At 35.0% G+C, this 19,937-nt stretch overlaps 1 protein-coding gene across 7 annotated transcripts in view; it reads right to left on the bottom strand.

Moving 5' to 3' along the window:
- LOC109110540 (dmX-like protein 2) overlaps positions 1–12,243 on the bottom strand; it is a 67,352-nt gene extending 55,109 nt beyond the window's left edge. For 5 of the 7 annotated variants that reach the window (XM_042743664.1, XM_042743663.1, XM_042743667.1 and 2 more), the window contains exon 1: positions 11,840–12,243. In XM_042743664.1, the coding sequence (XP_042599598.1) occupies positions 11,840–11,926 (87 nt within the window). In that variant the 5' untranslated portion in view covers positions 11,927–12,243. The remainder of the gene's footprint in view (positions 1–11,839) is intronic. The other 2 variants (XM_042743665.1, XM_042743668.1) reach the window with 1 other exon arrangement.
- Between the last annotated feature and the right edge of the window lie 7,694 nt (positions 12,244–19,937).

Genomic DNA, 19,937 nt, shown 5'->3' with positions numbered 1-19,937 from the left:
CATAGACCGCCCTCTCGCGGCTGTAGATGGTAATGTTTTCTCTTGGTTCATTTCTCTTGGTTCATGTCAAATTAATTTTGATAAGTCGCACCTGACTATAAGTCGCAGGACCAGCCAAACTATGAAAAAAAGTGTGACTTATAGTCCGGAAAATACGGTACATAATAAATATACACAGCATACACACATATTATATTATTATGTACACAAAAACTTTTATTTTGGATGCCATTAATCGTGATTAATCGTTGCACAGCACTAGTTTTAATATACTGTATAAACAGTAGTAGTATCGGTTTGAAACATTCATTTTACTAGACAACTATATTGTTTGTCTGTCATAATTTGTTTAATTTCTTTAAGTTAAAACAAATTCTGGCAGTTTACTCAAGTGCACCATGCATGCTTGAGTATGTTTAGCTAGTAGACGTAACTGCGCAGCTCAGCCATATTTTTGCATATAAAACAGTCCTAGCATCTCTGAATGTTGCAGCTATTGATGAAATCATAACCCGGTGAGGTTACAGCACCCAAATAAAACCCAAAGGCATTGAAATTCTCTGGTGCTATGATCAACCCTCCACTCCTGCTGGCTAATAATCCCAGCAGGCCCGGAATGAGGCGCCTGCAGGAGTGAAAGTGTGTGTCAGCATGAGTATGGCGTGACCGTAACATATTCAGACACGCTGTGCTGGGGTGTATTTTTATGCCATGTCCAATGACAGCAAGCATTCACTCACAAACACACACTACAACCCAACACTCTACGAGCCCAAAAAACACCATTCCTTCCTGCACAACAGCAAGAGATGAATGAGATGATAAACTAAATATGTTCCTTGTTTGGCAGTCTGTGGGTTTGCTGTATTGTGTGCAACTGTCATGTTGATGCGGTAAGCAGGAAGTAAAAAAGTAAAATGCTTGACACCCAGAAAGTGAGACTGACAGCTCTCACAAACCCAATGCTGAGTCTTCTCAAGCTATTTAGCTGTTGAATGCTTTACTAAACTGAAATTATAATATGTAATTATAAATGATAAACATGTCTATAAAATCTTTTAGTTTGGGAAATTTTCTTAGCAAAAACTGGCAAACTGATGAATTAATAGGGCTGAACGATTAATTGCATTTGCGATAATATCGCGATATGAAAAAAAAAACTGTGATTTTTAAATCACAGAGGCTGTGATTACACTCGGTCACGTGACACGCGAGAGTAAAGAGGTGTGTTCGACTGGACTTGACGATCGATCGGTGTATGACATCAAAGTACGGCGAGAGAAAGCATTTACAGTATTTTGCCGCTCGCATCCGGTGTAGACACGGTGTTCTATGCCTTAGCGGACAGCATGAAACCCACAATAAATAAATAACAGAGAGAATAATAATAATAACAACAGTAATTCTCTCTATGCTATTTTTCAATGTTTCAAGTGATGCAGGTGTTTTTTGCCTGTAGGTTTTTTAAATTAAAAAAGCATTAATTTGTCATAATGTTTAGTGAAATTATTTGGCGAGACCAAAAAAGTTTGAGAACCACTGGTCTAAAGTTAACAGACAGTGTTTAAAAAGTGCAGTCCACATGTTTACATATGTTTATTACTGTGACTTTGAATTACCTAAAGTAGTGTGGTGAAGCAACAGATTTGTTTTTATATTTCTGCAATCTACTTTAGTTTGTGATTTGTTACTGTCTTTCATATTAATGTTTACACCAGGCTTATTTGTCAGTGCTTTATGTTGTCATAATTATTATGTGCTTACAAGGTTGGAAGTTCAACAAATCAGTCAATATACTACTGTGATTGTAGTTTAATAAAAAAAATGTCATTCATATCAATTCATGCATCACCTAATTTCATCATAACATAAGCCTGGTCTACAGAAAAGAAGATTTCTGTTAAATCTATCTAATATTGTGTTGGTCATACTATACAATGATTTTTAGCTAGTCTTTGTTGAATATATAGCTTGTCTTTGTTGAACATAAAGAGCTTTAAAAAATAAATCGCATATTAATATCGCAATGGCAATATTGGTAAAAAAAAAAAAATCACAAATCGATTATTTTCCAAAATCGTTCAGCCCTACTGCATATACATCATAAATCAAATGTGTGGAATAATTCAGATTATTTAATGTTTTTGAAAGAGGTCTCTTATGCTCACTATGATTGCATTTATTTGATAAACAACACAGTAAAACTAGTATTTAGAAGTGTTATTACAATTAAAAAGAACAGTTTTTCTATACGCACACACACATATGGTATTCCACATTATACAATAAATTCTGTTTATATGACTGGAAGCATGCAATTCCGTCTGTGTGCTCCACTTCTCTCTGTCAGCAGACACCATGTGAATCACACAGGCAAACCAGTCTTTAGAACTAATTGCTCACTTTTATTGAACCTATCACATAAAATGTGTCACCAAACTTCACATACAACACACACTTTCATTTTTAGTGGCAAGTACCCGATCTTTAGGACATAGGCTCAATATTATAAATTACTCAAAAGTGAATCATTCATTCATTCGTTCATTCATTTATTCATTTATGTATGTATTTATTTATTTAATAAATATCAATATCTATTTACTGTCCAGCACTAACTGAACAATTAAACTGGAAAAACAAAATTAAAATAACTCAAACTTAACCAAAACCAACTTAACTAGGTTTACCTAAAATCAATTAAACTTAAATTGGATTAAAAAAAAAATACTAAAAATTCAAACTCAACTCAATTAACATTCAGCTCAGCACAACCATTAATTTAACTTAAATACAACTCTATTCTAATAAACAGCTAAATTTGAATTAGGGCTGTCAAATGATTAATCATGATTAATCACATCCAAAATAAAAGTTTTGCTTACATAATATATGTGTGTATACTGTGTATATTTATTATGTATATATAAATACACACACATGCATGTATATATTTAAGAAGAATATGTTATGTTTATATATTAAATATATTTATATATAATATAAAATATAAGAATATAAATATATAAATGTATATACATGTAAATATTTTCTAAATATATAATTTATGTGTGTGTATTTATATATACATAATAAATATACCCTGTACACATACATATATTATGTAAACAAAACTGTTATTTTGGATGTGATTAATCATGATTAATCATTTGACAGCCCTAATTTGAATCAGTTAGGTTGAGCCCAAATAACTTGCAGGAACTCCATTAGGCTAAACTAAACTGAATCGAACTTGAGAAAACACTTATAACAAATACATTTACCTGTATTATTTCAATGTGTGTGTGTGTGTGTGTGTGTGTATGTGTGTGTGTGTGTGTGTGTGTGTGTGTGTGTGTGTGTTCAGTGCTGTAGACTATCATTCATGTCCCTCTGCACTGTGAGACTGAACACGACTAGAGCAAGACATCATTCATCAATCTCAGAGAACATGATCCTCTGGGAGAAGACAACTCGAATCATCCTGCCCGATTCGGCTTTGCGTGCCTGTCAGCATTTGTGATCCGACACGTGTGCAGTGATTGTAATAGCTTTCAGAGATCAAGACTAGTCCCACCAAACGGTTTAAGCTCATAAAGGGCTATTCCACAGAATGTTAGCAGCTACTGACAATCATTACCTGCACTGTTTAAATACTAAAAGACATTCATTTGTAAAAGTATCGGATTTAGTACACCCTATAGCTCATGTGTCTTCCTGGTATCAACCAGCCAAACTAAATCAGCTTACTTTTTTGCTTTACCACGAGTAAAACTGAAAAGATATAATTTTATACAGACAGGTTTTGTTATTTTTTTTATTTTTTTATTAAAATTAAAATTGTTTGTAGGCAGCATTAAATACACAGAGCTGTTGTTCACTGAAAAGCTGCGCAAAATATGATCATGGTTTTGCACAGCTTGTCAGTAAACAACGGCTCTGTTTAGCTAATGCTGCTCCATTTAGGCTGCATTAATTAGGTCAACCGGAACCGGGAACACTTCCCATAACACCCGAAGTACTTGCTACCTCGTTAGAAGAATGGCATCTACACTAATATTAGTCTGTTTCTCTCTTATTCCGAGGTCATCGTAGCCACCAGATCCAGTCTGTATTCAGATCAGAGGGTCACTGCAGTCACCTGGATCCAGTATGTATCCAGCCCAGATGGAGGATTACCACCTAGAGAGGACCTCTACACCCCCGAAGGTCAGCGGAGACCAGGACAACTAGATGAGCCCCAGATGACCTGTAAAGTCCTTGTTTCAGACAGCCACTGGGACAAGACCACAGGAACCAGTTGAGTCCTCTACACAATGTGACTTGCTGCAGCCTGGAATTGAACTTTTCGTTCAAAGGAGAACTGGCCCCCCGACTGAGCCTGGTTTCTCCAGGGTTTCCCACACATTGATTTATTTGTGGCGGGCCGCCACAATATCAAAACTGACCGCCACAAAAAGATTTTCCAAAAGGCTTTGAATTCATTGAATAAACATGAGCACTGCACGTTTCAAAATCAAAAACCAATGCGGGTGTTTTTATATCACTGTATTTCAGAAGGAAACCGACTGTATTTAGAAAATTTTCGATTTAATTTTCATTTCATTTTGCATGTAATGCTTGATAAAGGCAGCGTTTGTGAGCTCAGCGCTGCTTTACAGCCGTTACCGTAGAATCCTGTATCTCTCCCGCTCTTAAAGCGCCTCCTGCTGGCAGAAAATGAATTTGCATATATATGTATATATGGGGGCGGGGGAGTGCCGCCACAAATAGAGTGTAAGGCTGTGGGAAACACTGTTTCTCCCAAGGTTTTTTCTCCATTCTGCCTCTGGCTTGCTTAGTTGGGGACACTTCATTTCCAGCGATATCGTTGACTTGATTGCACGGATACTATTTAAACTGAACTGAGCTGCATGATGACATCACTGAATTCAATGATGAACTGGCTTTAACTGATTATTCCTTATTAATGCTGTACAGTTGCTTTAACACAATCTGTATTGTTAAAAGCAATATATAAATAAAGGTGACTTGACTCCATGTGAAAGCACGCACGTGATGGAGATTTAATGCTGATTACAGAACCGGCTTTACTGACAAGATGCGATTTAAATATCGCATGCGATTTATCGTGCAGCCCTAATTATTTGCAACTTTATCTGAAGTAAATCGAAATTAGCAGACAGATGCCTTGCATTAACATTTCACTGAAAATAATCTGGAATGTTCGTTTAACCAATAGTTGTGGAAAAAAGTTTTCTTATAGCATATTTGATGTGCGATGATCGATGTGTGCATAAAAGAGTAAATTAACAGCGCTGCATTTTTTTTTCTTTTTTCAGCGCTGCACATATGAACTTTAATATATGCATTATATAGAGGCTAGATGAAAAGAAAAAATACCATCTAAACTTTTCTAAAGACAGTAAGTTCCCTTCAGACATGCATTCATATAAACTCCTACCCCTAAATGAATCACGATTTGTTTAGCATCTAGGGCTGTGTATTGCCAAGAATCTGGCGATACAATATATATAACGATACAGGGGTTGCGATAAGATATGTTGCAATACATTGCAATACTGTAAGCAAGGCGATATACTGGGATATTTCTTATTTTAGGAATATGATATATTTTTAGGAAAGCTGTCATTAAGAACACACCACCATATGCAAACCTTATCAATAAATAAATAAATATTTAACCAGAACACAGTGGGATCTGCATTTGCAATAATCAGTCCCTGTAACATTCAACGTTATCGAACCACTTTTTGTGCAGTATAAGTAAGGGGGGGGGGGTGATGCTTGCAGGATCCTGAGTTAAATGTATAATACGTAATACGTAATATATGTATTTTATTAAAAAAACCATATATATTTTAGACCCTGCTTTAAAGGTTCACAGTTTAAGTTTACAATGTAACATACAATGTCATAACATTTTGATCTGAACAAAATAATTACATCTGCTTAATATCAATGAAAAAATAAAGTTCTTACAGTAGGCTATTCCTAAAGAAAACAAAACAAGTGTAAAACAATAAAATAAATACAGATGTTGAACCTTTCCACTTGGATTTCACAGGTTCCGCGTGGAATCACCGAGACCGATACCTGAGCACCTCCCCAACTACACAAAACGCCCCAAAAATGAGAGAAAGCTGCAGCCGCGCAGCGACCCTACCGCCCACTCTGCCCGCTCCGCCCCACGCGAAAAATCACTTTAAAATATGAATATCAAATATGATAAACCAGGATTATTTTGTAAACATTCCTCACTGCATTATGTTTTGCCCCACACAGCCCCCACAATAAAGAAATTATTTAAAAATCATCTAACAAAAAAATAAGTATTTAAATATCATCTTACTAAGACATATTATTGGGATATGAGTGACATTTATAACTGACATTTATATGTATTTTATATAAGCTGCATTACTGCTACAAAGATGTCATTGATTTACAATTTATAAGAATCTTACATTTTTTGGTCATTTAAATATCAGCAACTGCACCAAACTGCACAACCCTGAATAAAACTGAGGTGTTTTTTGAGGCTGAGAAATTGATGAGGGAATTTTCGTTTTTTGGGAAACTATTGCTTGAACAGACCACTGACAAGCTTAATGCTGCTCATATCCAAGCTGTCTAAAGAACCCGGAAGCATGGCTGCTTGTTTTGTGACACATCATAAGTTCAGTGATAAACATCAGCCAACAATAACTACAATGCACAAACAATATTTTTGCATATAACATATTCCAAGCATCTCTGAACATTGGAGCTACTGATGAAATCATATTCCGGTGAGGTGACAGCATCCAAATAAAACCCAAAGGCATTGAAATTCTCTGGTGCTATGATCAACCCTCCACTAATAATCCCAGCAGGCCCGGAATGAGGCGCCTGCAGGAGTGAAAGTGTGTGTCAGCATGAGTATGGCGTGTGCGTAACATATTAAGACACGCTGTGCTGGGGTGTATTTTTATGCTATCCAATGACAGCAAGCATTCACTCACAAACACACGCTACAACCCAACACTCCACAAACCCAAAAACACTATTCCTTCCTGCACAACAGCAAGAGATGAATGAGATGATAAACTAAATATGTTCCTTTTTTGGCAGCCTGTGGGTTTGCTGTATTGTGTGCAACTGTCACGTTGATGCGGTAAGCAGGAAGCTAAAAGTAAAAGGCTTGACACTCAGAAAGTGAGACTGACAGCTCTCACAAACCCAATGCTGAGTCTTCTCAAGCTATTTAGCTGTTGAATGCTTTACTAAACTGAAATGATAATATGTAATAATAAATGATAAACATGTCTTTAAAATCTTTTAGTTTGTAAAGAAAAATAAACAGCACCGTGCATGTATGTATAGTTAATACAAAGGACCGAAAACCAATCACAAAGAGTAGGCTACTTTCTTCATTGAAAAACATGAGATACTGTGGGTAGACGCAAGTGCAACGCCGATAGATGTCTCTCTAGAAAATGTGATAAATATGCATTCTGTGTGAACAGCTTGGTTTCAGTTTTGATGTAAACAACATCTTCTCCACACTGATGTGCTCATTTTCCGCAATATATTGAATGAACAACGTAGCAGTGGGTTCAACTGGATAGCTCAACAAAAGCATTGAAATGCAATGACACTTACATCGTCATCGCATTTCATGTGCCACTGATAAAGCTGCCCGATGGCTGACGCAGACCTAAAATTCAAATGCAAAATTTTTGCATTTGAATGTGGATTTTTTTTTTTTTAATTCGACGAATATTCGAAATTCACTTTTTTTGACAGCCCTAACACACACACACACACACACACACTGTATGTATATATATTTATATATATAATAAAAAGCATTTGATTCTATTTGGCACAACGGATTATATTATAAACTTTCACAAAGTGGTGTAGTGGGTGTCAGAGACACCAGGGCTCACAAAATTTCAAAATCCCTGGTACTCTTGAAATTTTGGTGGCCTGAAAACTAATTTAACTAGCCCAAATAAATAATAATAAATAATAATAATATTTTTTTATATAATAATAATAATAATAATATTATATATATATATATATATATATATAAATATATATATATATATATATATATATATATATATATATATATATATATATATATATATATATATAAACATACACATACATATATATATATACATATACACATACATATATATATAAACATATATAAATACACATATATATATAAAAAATCATATAGGAGTTTAAATGTCAATCAAAAATATTTTTAATACACAAATATCAACAAATATGAAGGAATTTTATTTAACTATTTACAGGGTATCTGCAGAATTAAAATAATAATAATAATAATAATTTAAGGCAATTTATGTCCCATTTTAAGAACTGCAGAAGTAAAATGAACACTGCACGAGTGGTGTTGGACAATGTCTATGGTAACATACAGTACTGGGCCATAAACTTACATGATTTACAATTCAGATACAGGTTTTCGCAAAAACAAAATTCTTACAGCATTTCAGCCTTTAGACCATTTTTATGAAAAGGAATAAATCAAGCATATAAATTATGTCAATTTAAAACATATAAATATTACTGTCTCAATTGTTTAGATTTTTAGAAGACACATTAACTTCTTTCTTATCTACAACTCTATGTGTTTGCTGCGTAAAAACATGAGTTGATATTGCATTGATCTGACCATAAACAGCAAAAAAGGCTTGTTGGAAATGCAAATTCATTCTCTGCAGCTCCGCACTCAAAAACACTGCTTTATCAGGAATTATAGGTAAAATGAAATACAAATCGAGAAAAAACGAGGACAGTCGGTTCTCTTCAGATACATTCAAATAAAGACATCCACGCTGCGTTTTGACCTGAAACGTGCAGCGCTCATATTTATTCAATGACATCATGGCCTTTTGTGTGTGCTCACTGTCAAGCAGGAGAGATCGAGACAGAGACGCACTTCCTCCTTCACTGTCATAAATACATAACAATAAGAAACCTCTACTTCAACAAATTCACCAACTTAATAAAGAACTTTACAGCCATTAGTGAAAGAGAACAAATAAAGATAATATTAAAAGAGGGACAGACAGCAGAGGATGTGCCACAGCCTGAGAGACAGCAGGGGAATGTGTGTAGTGTGTCTGAGATCAGTGTGTTACCCTACGGTCCACCACAGTGATCCTTACTATGTATGTTTGTTTCTATGTATGTAAAGACTGTGGTATCAAATGTCCACACATTATAATTTGTTACAGTTTAATACTTCTAAGATGTTATAATATTCCATTCTATTACTGTTATTTTCACACAATTAATAACATCCCTAATATATTATTATTTTTATATTTTTGTACATGTATACTAACCTTTGGCAATATTGTATCATTTACAGTCATGCCAATAAAGCAATTTTGAACTGAATTGAACATACATACATACATACATACATACACATATACATATATATATAGTTGAAAACAGTTTTTATTTAAAAAAAAAAAACTGCTTTATATTTTTATGGAAATTGTGACACACTACCATTCAAAAATTTGAGGTAGGTTTATTCAACAAGGACACATTAAATTAAGTGACAATAAAAACATTTAATATTAGAAAATATTTATATTTCATATGAATGCTGTATTTACACTTTATATTCATGAAAGAATCCTAAAACAACATCACAATTTCCACAAAAAAAGCAAGCAGCAAAAGCTGTTTCCAAGATCCATAATAATAAGCATTATTAATAATTGAGCAACAATAACAATTGATTAAACCTGAGTGCCAAATTAGCATATTAAAATGATTGTTGAAGGATCATGTGACACTGGAATAATGCTGAATTACAGCTTTCCCATCAATAAAAAAAAAAAAAAAAAAAAAAAAAAAATTCAAAATACTGTATGCTAAAATAGAAAACAGAAAAAAAATTGTAGTTTTAATTTTAATACTATTTAAGACTATTTTACAATATTACAAAAAATGCAATCTTGGTGAGTACAAAATTAATTTTTGGTGAGACGGTGTAGTAAATTTTCAAAAGTACAAAATTCATAATATGTAATAATTCAATTTTCTATTCAGAATTTTTTTTAAAAACAACTAGTTTATCAACACTACAGCAGAAATACTGAAAATATCTACACCCGGTTTATAATAAGTGTCTTTAACTACTATGTACTTAGTTTTAAATTAATAATTTGATTCAATCCACTTATTGGGTACATGTTTTAAAATTGTACTGTTTTTACATCTGTATTAATTTCTGTAATTAAATCTCTAATCACACTGTTGACCCTACCTTTAGCCCTTAAACATAACCTGACCACCAAACCATCCCTAATATTACTCATATCCCACCTCAAGAGCAGCAAAAGTGTTTTGCAATACAATATGAACACAACAGGTACATTGTAAATAACAGTTCATTATGTTATTAAGTACATTGAATTTAAAGACACCTAATACAAAGTGGGACCAAATATCTTATATATATAATAATATTGTGTTGGACAACAAGCAGCTTTCAAAATCAAAAAGGTTGACAACAAATTCACACAACAACAAGAATTCACCAGCACCTGCTCACACATGCCCAAACACAGCTCTTGCGCAAGCCAACAACAATCATTTCCAAAGAGAAACTGATACTGTCAGCACTGACCTAATCATGTGAAAGCACGTGTCTTTCTGATAGAGAACCTGTGTTATACCAGAGAAACATACAGACTGCATCACAGGTTTCAGTTCTTGTTTCTGCTCTGAGGAAGCTGCTGCTATGACTGTCATATAAATCAAAGCACACAACAGAGCACCTTCCCTAAAAAAGGCACAGCTTGATTCTTTCAAAAACACGATTGTCTAACACATCATTTGACAGCAGATATTTATGAACAGCTAGTAATATTCCAGCACTGATCACCGCAGTCTTCAAGACGGGCTCAATCAGATTGATGTGGCGAGGGAGTGTGCTGCCAAACAGCTTGCTGAATCACATTCCTGCTAGACATTCTGCATGTTTTATACTGTAGTTATATAAATGCCAAAAAAAAAAAAAAAAAAAAAAAAACTGTAATGCATTTGGTACTGATTGCCTTATAGGTTTTTTAACATCATACTGTAGATATAAACCTGCAATGCATGCAATGCAATCACTTCCTGGTGCATGCATATTAGTTGTTATTTTTAGTTCACTATGTAAGCAACACTTTTTGATGTAGACCTACTTGTGCAAATAGAGGCTCTGAATTAAACATTGTCAATGCAGGTCTAACTCGCAGTGCACTATGCACAACATGCAGTGATTAGATCTTTACATTAGAGACTCTGGCCTGTCAACTGTACTCTGTGACGTCACTGTGAGCACAGCTGATGGGGTCAACATCCTACCACAATGGCAGTGTCTCATAATAACCTGCTAAAACAACCACTGTAAGCTGATGCGTTTTAGGTATGGAAGTCATCTGCTGTCTAGGTACTAGTTACAAGCAATATCAACCTTCGAGCTGCATGTATCATCATTATTATTGTGAGTGAGCGTTGCAACCGGCTATAAACATGCAAGTTAGAGTTTGCCCACCGCAGGGGTGAGTGTGTGTGTGTGCGCCCGCGAGCGTGCCTCTGATCTGCAGGGACACACACACCGCAGATAACCTTGAGGATGACAGATGGCACACTGAACTCATACACGCATCATGAGGATGATGATGGTGGTGATGATGATGATGCCCACAGGCTGCATGCGATCACGCACAGGCGTAAAATAACGGGCCGCCGCGTAACGTTAGGTTTATTTTTTACTCACCGTGAACGGGACGTCGTGGACGCTTCCCACGGAGTAACAGCAGTCCCCCGGGTTAACAGCCCCCGTCAGCACCTGGTGCAGATGCATTTTTTGTTGATCACGCCGGTGTTAAATTATTTACAGCAGCGACGCTCGGTTTCTCTCAGGGAATCCCATCCGACAGCGTCCGGCCTGGCAGGCGCTCATCCGTCTCTAAACACCCGTGCGCTTAAACACACAAGTGCTCTGCTGAAATATGTGTCTCAGTGTCCGACTTCCTGCATAGGATAGTTAAAATTGCTCGTGTCGCGTCGCTGTCAACACTAACGAGCGGATTATACGTTTCTCCTCCCGCCGCTGCTGCTGCTGAGACTGGAGCGCGCGGCACGATCACCGCAGCGGCGCTCGTGTGCTCAGTGCGCGCGACCTAATGACAGCGACGGTGTAGATAAACAGCAACTAGATTCACTTCTAAGCCAAGCCAAAGACCCCCAATATATTTTAGTTAAATAAATAAATAAATAGAGGCTCTATCTAAAGATGATATCACAATTGTATAGTTTTTTTTTTAGTTTTAGATTATTAAAGAGTAACTGTTAACTAGAGGATAATAGAATTGTATTTATTTAATATTTTCTAAATTATATACAAACATGAAAGTAGTAAGCCCAACATGCAGTATTTATTTTTTTATTAATTTATTTATTTTGCAGTGTAGTAGCAAGAAAATACGGAAGGCCGAATTACTCAAAATTAAATCATATATATATATATATGAATTGTTAAATACATAATAAAATGCATACATAAATGCATAAATATTCATTCATTCATTCATTCAGAGCTACACAACACTGGAGAAAACGCACGTCGTGATTATGAGCGTTTATTATTTTATAAACATGATCCCGTTGAGGAAGACAAACCAAATAAGCTCTGGTGACGCTTTCTTTTTAGTGTCTATAAATAATTTACACATAAACGTTTACGTTTAAACCCATTATATTGATACAACTGCGGGCGAAACATAAACGCTTTGCTTTTATGACATTCTAATTGTTGTAAGGTTGGGTGTATTAGCTCGTTCTAGTGCGTCTACATCTAGGGCATTTAAAGCGCTTCCATGTTTCCGTAGCGCGCGCACGAGCGTGACGCGTCTTCTGCACGCGGTCATTGATTGGTGAGCGAGGGTGAGGGAAAAGAAATGCGGGGGTGTTCGGCGTGTCCCGTTCAATGTAGATCACACAGAGCTCAGGTGAATAATAAAGACATTGTATACTGGGTGTGATTTCACACTGCCATGAAGGAATAAACGTTATATTCACACTCAGCGTTACAGCTGATCCCGATCAGGGAATCCCAACACCCCTGCACGCGTCGGTTTGGTGTGTTCTGAAAACACATTTCATGACTTAATAACATAACATGTCATTCATAATGTTACATGACATTTGCATCGTTGACAGTCATGACACGATTTTCATAACATGATAAAACAATGTGATAAATGGCATTTACAAATTATTAAATGGCGGATATAATATTACATAACACTGAGTTCCATATTATTCATAAGAATATTCATAAAAGTGTTTGGCATTTATAACATGACATGAAATTTATAGCCTAACACTGACAGTGATGACATGACATTCTTAACACTAAATTACATAATACGTGCCATTCAAAACATTGCATAGCCTACTGTTTGTGATATTGCATAACATTCAAAACATGATAAAGTATGACATTAATAATACTGCATAACAATCATAACATTACATTATAACAGTGCATGACATTCATATAAAATGTATAGCATTAACTGTTATATTGTTCATAATAGCCTATTGAATAATATAATATTCATAATATTAAATGACATTCATTATACATGACTTTCACAACATTACATGACATGATAAACCAATACAAAACATGATAAAACAATAATATTAAATGACATTCATAATAATATGTAAAATGTATAACACTGCCTACCAGTCATAATGCGACTAAAATTTTCATGTAGCAAAAATAACATTAGGTACATGGCATTTAGATAGTATATTACATTCACCATATTGACCTTCATGGCATAACATTCAATTGCATTCATAATAATACATGCCTTTCGCAACATAACATTTGTAATATGATATGACATGCATCATAATATGTTACATAATAACACTCATAACATCACATGACATATATAACATTAAATTACATTTTCAATAATTAATGACAACATTTACATGCCATTCACAATAATACATGACATTTATAACATATGATCCATAAACCATTTCAATACACAACATTCATAACATCTTATGACACATAATATTCACATGGCATTCAAAATAATACTCTGCATAATACTGCATCCTTTATCCTAATAATTTATGAAATAAAGTCAGAATATTTTCTCTTTTTAGATTTTAGGACACATGCTTGAGAATTAAGTTTTTGAAAATCAAAAAAATGCAGAAAGTTTAGTGTGAGGGGTAGGGGATAGAAAATATGGTTTGTACAGTATAAAAATCATTACGTCTATGGAATGTCCCAATAAAACATGGAGACCAGTGTGTGTGTGTGTGTGTGTGTGTGTGTGTGTGTGTGTGTGTGTGTGTGTGTGTGTGTGTGTGTGTGTGTGTGTGTGCGTGTGACACACTGTACCCTTTACTGTCGGTGCATGTGGACATTTGCACAAGGCCCAGCTCACAGTGGGTTGCTGTTAAAACTTGCTTAGTCACTGTGTTGCATTGTACAGTGTAACAATAATTATAACGTAACAATAATAATAATAATAAGATAACAATAATGTAACAGTAATTAATAATTAATTAATAATTAATAATATAAAATAATACGAGTTGTGCTCATAAGTTTACACACCCCTTGCAGAATATGCAAATATGTTAATAATTTTAACAAAATAAGAGAGCTCATGAAAATTGCATGCTATTCTTTATTTTGTACTGTCCTGAATAAGGTATTTCACATAACAGATGTTTATATATACTCCACAAGAAAAAAATAACAACTGAATTTATAAAAATTACCCCGTTCAAAAGTTTACATACCCTTGAATCGAAATACTGTGTGTCATTTCCTGGATGATCCACGACTGTTTTTCTGTTATTGATAGTTGTTTATGAGTCCTGTGTTGGTCCTGAGCAGTTCAACTGCCTGCTGTTCTTTAGAAAAATCCCCCAGCTCCTGCACATTCTTTGGTTTTCCAGCATCTTCTGCATGATTGAACCTTTTCCAAAAGTGACTTTATGATTTTAAGATTCATCTTTTTACACTGAGGACAACTGAGGGACTCATATGCAACTTTTTACAGAAGGTTCAAATGCTGGCCGATGCTCCAGAAGGAAAAACCATGCATTAAGAGCTGGGGATGAAAATTTCTGAACAGAATGGCGATGTGTACATTTTTCTTATTTTGCCTAAATATCATATTTTTACATTTAAATTTAATTTCAATTCAAAAAGTTTTTTCTTAATGCATGTTTTTTTATTACTGGAGCATCGGTACATACTGTACTTACATACATACATGCATACAAACATTAATACATAAATAAAATAATGGTCAAAATTTACTATCTTGTGTATAACTAACTTGTGGGGACATTTGGTTCCCATAATGTAGGGAATACCAGGTATACACACACATTTGCTCAGTCTGTATTGATTCAGTGACCGGAGGCTCATGATCATGTGATCTGTGTGTCCCAGATTGTGTCTGCAGAGGTCACTCACAGACAAAACATCCTCTCTCGTGAATTCCACTTTACAAACAGCTACTAAACCTTTATCTGGGTTGAACATTGACTTGTGGGATGTGGAAGTTTTGAATGGTTCTTTGTCATTTCAAGAATGTGACTTAGTTAGCTTGTATGATAAAAGATATACAATATGCAGCTATGTTTTCTGACTTTTGCATCACACAGACATAATCATAAACACCACTGCAGAGTATTTATAAATGTATCAAAATGGCTCTGCTGCGGTCTTGCTGCACTGTATGTTTGTGAGAGAGCTCAAGCGCATGTTATCCCCTTAACTGTCACTCACATTTTTGAACATAGACTTGAAAGTGCACTTTCCAAGCTAAAATTTTTATAATTCATGAACAAAAACATTTTATAACATGATATTGATGTACCATTTTCGTGGTAATGCAATGTCTGATTTTAAAATGGGTTTTAAAGGATGAATTTTGATATTTTAAGTTTTCAGTTGATATATCATTTCTGATTATTTCTAAAGTGTGATAGAGAAAAAGGCAACGAAGAACACTTTTTTTACAAAATCACAAAACCCCTTATAATATATATATTTTAGGATGCACCACTCTCATAAAAAAATCAACTACTACTTTTCCTACATAATTATTAACAAAAAACACTGGTTAAATATCTATTTAGGAGTCTTAGACCTTTCCAACGATATGTAGTTTGTCATGATTAGATAAACACATACTTAAAAAAAATAAGGCAAAACGTAAAACGCACTACACCACACATAAAAGATTAAATAAAATGATCCCCAGAATGAGAGGAAATGACAGTCATGTGCTACAGCCTACAGCGCAGATCACCCCTGGTCTTTTGACACAGGGGATTCCTCTACACACACTCACAAACATACACATTAGGCCTCTGGTACATCAGTATTTGAGTAGCCTCTCCTGCTCTCCTCTCATTTTGAATCACAATCTTTATCCAATATCGATTGCTGGTAAATGCTACAGTACAGTATGTTGCACTCCAGGCTGTGTTTGTGTGAAAAGCACAGTTTACTTCTTTTGAAGAGTCTTCAGAGAACTGCTGAAATGCAGAAAATCAGTTTACTATATAACTTTCACATGTATGTGTAAATAAATTACTGATATCTGTGTGGATGATTTTAGATTTTTTTTTTTTTTTTTTTAGGTCTGTGCATGAAGGAAATGGGTTATGTTTGAAAACAGTGTTTGCTGGAAGATGCAGAGTAGACCTTCCTATTTAAACAAAACAAATTATATGTTTACGTTATGCCGGACTTAGGTGTTTCAAAGGTGTCAAGGTGGTGTAACCATCCTGTTATTATACATAATAAAAATCTGAAATTCTGAAAAATACAATAACAACAACAACAACAACAACAACAACAATAATAATAATAAACAGACACAAACAAACCAAAGTTTTGCATAATCTCTAATTATTATTATTTTTTTAAATAAGATCAATAATACTAATAATATAGATTATAGTATAGTCCTATATAGCAAAAGCTCAGACAAGAGGTCAGGTGGCTTTCTCCAGATATTATAAATCTTATTTCGTATATCTATTGTAAAATGCAGGAAATAATATTGTCATTTGACAGGAAATTATATCACAAGAGGATCCCTGCAGCCCCTGATATAAGTCTCAGGCATATCAGATAATTTTACCTTTGTAGCACATTGCATAGTTGCATGTAAAATTATATAACCCCAGATAACAATATTGGGGTTGTGGGGAGAGTAAAAACATGATTGGTTCAACAGCATGAACACCTAGGAAAATATTTATTTGTTTATTTATTGATTTGTTAATTTACTATGTGATGGTTGCACCATTTGTCTTTTTATTTATTGGCACATAATGACACAAGTATGAACACAAACAGTAGATTTCTGATATTTTGCCTAGTTCATTTTAAACTACGTTTTACAATTTTAAAGATCAGTGCAAACCCATGTATCACCGACCAGCAAAAATGCAATCAGTTTGCAAATAATATTTTATACTCAGAGATGTCATCATTCCCTTCTGGACTCTCATGAGATGAACTCCTTGTTTAACCTGAGTTCATCTCACTGAAGACATTAGTGAATGAACTCTGTGATTGAGAGTAACTGTGATTAACTCCAGTCTGATTTAATCTCTCACAGTTGGTGTAGAGAAACCCATTTACACTAAACTCATGTGATCTACTGACCTACAGTACAGCACACACAGCCACATAGATCAGAGTGACTGAGCTTTGGTGTGGTTTCTCTGTTCCTCTGAGATAGTGGATTAGTTTTGGGGTTGATTAAATCCTATTGTAAAGCACATTTTAACCCAATGCTATTTGATGGCCTATCAAACATCTGTTCTTAGACTGTTTCCGCACTTGGTTTGATTTCCTTCTATTGTTTTGACTCTAACTCTAATTTCAGACAGCTTTCAAAACCAACCAAATGAACCAAACCCTTTATTGTTGGTCATTATTATTTTTCTATGCCTGTGTGGCATCTAACAGAAAAGTAATTTCAGAGGACGAGATAGTTATTATATTTCAATGACAAATTATAAATACAAACATTTTTATTTTCTCTTTAGAATATGATGCATTCAGACGATGCACACAGTAAGACCAATAACATTTATTTATAGGTTAAATTTTTATTTAATTTTTTTTTTAGACTAAGCAGATTTAAGTATATAGTGTATGAGGAAACAAAGCATGCAGGTTCAGTTATTTAATAATAGTCATGTCAGAGCCAATTGATTCTCCCCAGCCGGCAAATGACTGACCTTCAATGTTAAAATATGGTTGAAATAAGGTCAGTTCTTGTTTCAGCGTTGAAACGAGGATCACCCTGCTCTCATAACTCTCATGAAAATCACAGGTCACATCAGCCTTATGAAGAAGAGCAATAATATGAGTGTACTCTCTCTCTCTCTTTCTCGTTTTAGAAGTGCTTGGGGGAAAACAGATGGGCTTCCAGAGAAGTTTGCACTCTTATGCCCAATAAATACTTTCATGATTGAATACATACTCAAAGAAGGGCTAATTCTTACCCCTCAGTGCACATCACACAAGAGTGATAAACTAGAATGTGAGGGGGTAGGGGGAGCGAGGGCGGTGGAGTAAATGCTAATGTGTGACACCTGCGCCACTCACTGGTCTCGAGTCCCACGGAGGAGCTCCGGACAGATAAAAAGAGGAGTGACTAAAGTGCAAGACGAGAGAGGACCAAGCCTGGAATTTATTTTGTGATTTGGTTCTGTATGTGCACGACAGTCATCCGTGAGGAGCTGGTGCGCTATTTTGCGTTTATTTTATTATTAAAGTTTTGTTTGAATGTTCTCCGGTTCCCACCTCCTTCTTCCTGTGACTACGAACATTTGCTACACAGATATAACACTAACTGCTTCAGGTTTTGTAGCTGTTGTCTCCCATCACACACTGAATTATTCACAAGTTATAATCAAACCTGCTGGTGCCACTGGATTAGAACCATGTCTCTACACAGAAATGCAATCAAATAATACAATTCATTAGCCCTGCTCCAGGCATCATAGATGTGCTCCCAATGTGAAAACTGCTGCAAACAGACAGTTGCCTTGTAGCTAATTTTGACCAAATTCTAAAGAATGGAAATGTTGCATGTGTAATTCACAAATAAGACATTAATTGCACAAATAAGAATGTATTACATTAATGTATTCAATATGGTGGATAGAGTCAAGAAAAATTATGATTATAAATAGGCTAGACTTGTTGAAGCCCTAAGACTGGCAAGAGCGGCTTCCTAATCTTAATACTTATCTTGCTGGATCTGTCCGCTGCTTTTGACATGGTTAACCACCAGATCCTCCTGTCAACCCTATTTGCAAAGGGAGTCTCAGGAACCGCACTCCAGTGGTTTGAGTCTTACCTCTCAGATAGGTCCTTCAAGGTATCCTGGAGGGGTGAGGTGTCCCAACATATATCTACTGGTGTGCCTCAGGGCTCAGTTTTTAGACAACTCTCCGTTGACATGGCATCACTAGGTTCTGTCATTCAGAAACATGGCTTTTTTTATATCACTGCTATGCTGATGACACTCAACTATACCGCTCATTCCATTCTGATGATCCAACGATAGCATTTATTTTTTGAATTTCCAAAAAGAAATGGGCATAATTTTGAAAGATTATACTTTTTCTTGTCAAAAGTAACTATATATAAAATTGGAAGTTTTCAAATGATTTAACCAACGGTACACATTCTTACCAAACTGAAAGATCTGTACCAAAAAATTTTGGTACAAATACTTGTTGGGGGGATCCTATATATACAATAGATACCATTCATTAACATG

The sequence above is a fragment of the Cyprinus carpio genome, chromosome B18 (assembly GCF_018340385.1).
Source record: "Cyprinus carpio isolate SPL01 chromosome B18, ASM1834038v1, whole genome shotgun sequence".
NCBI classification, from domain to species: Eukaryota; Metazoa; Chordata; class Actinopteri; order Cypriniformes; family Cyprinidae; genus Cyprinus; species Cyprinus carpio.
This window is presented reverse-complemented; position numbering and strand designations above follow the sequence as displayed.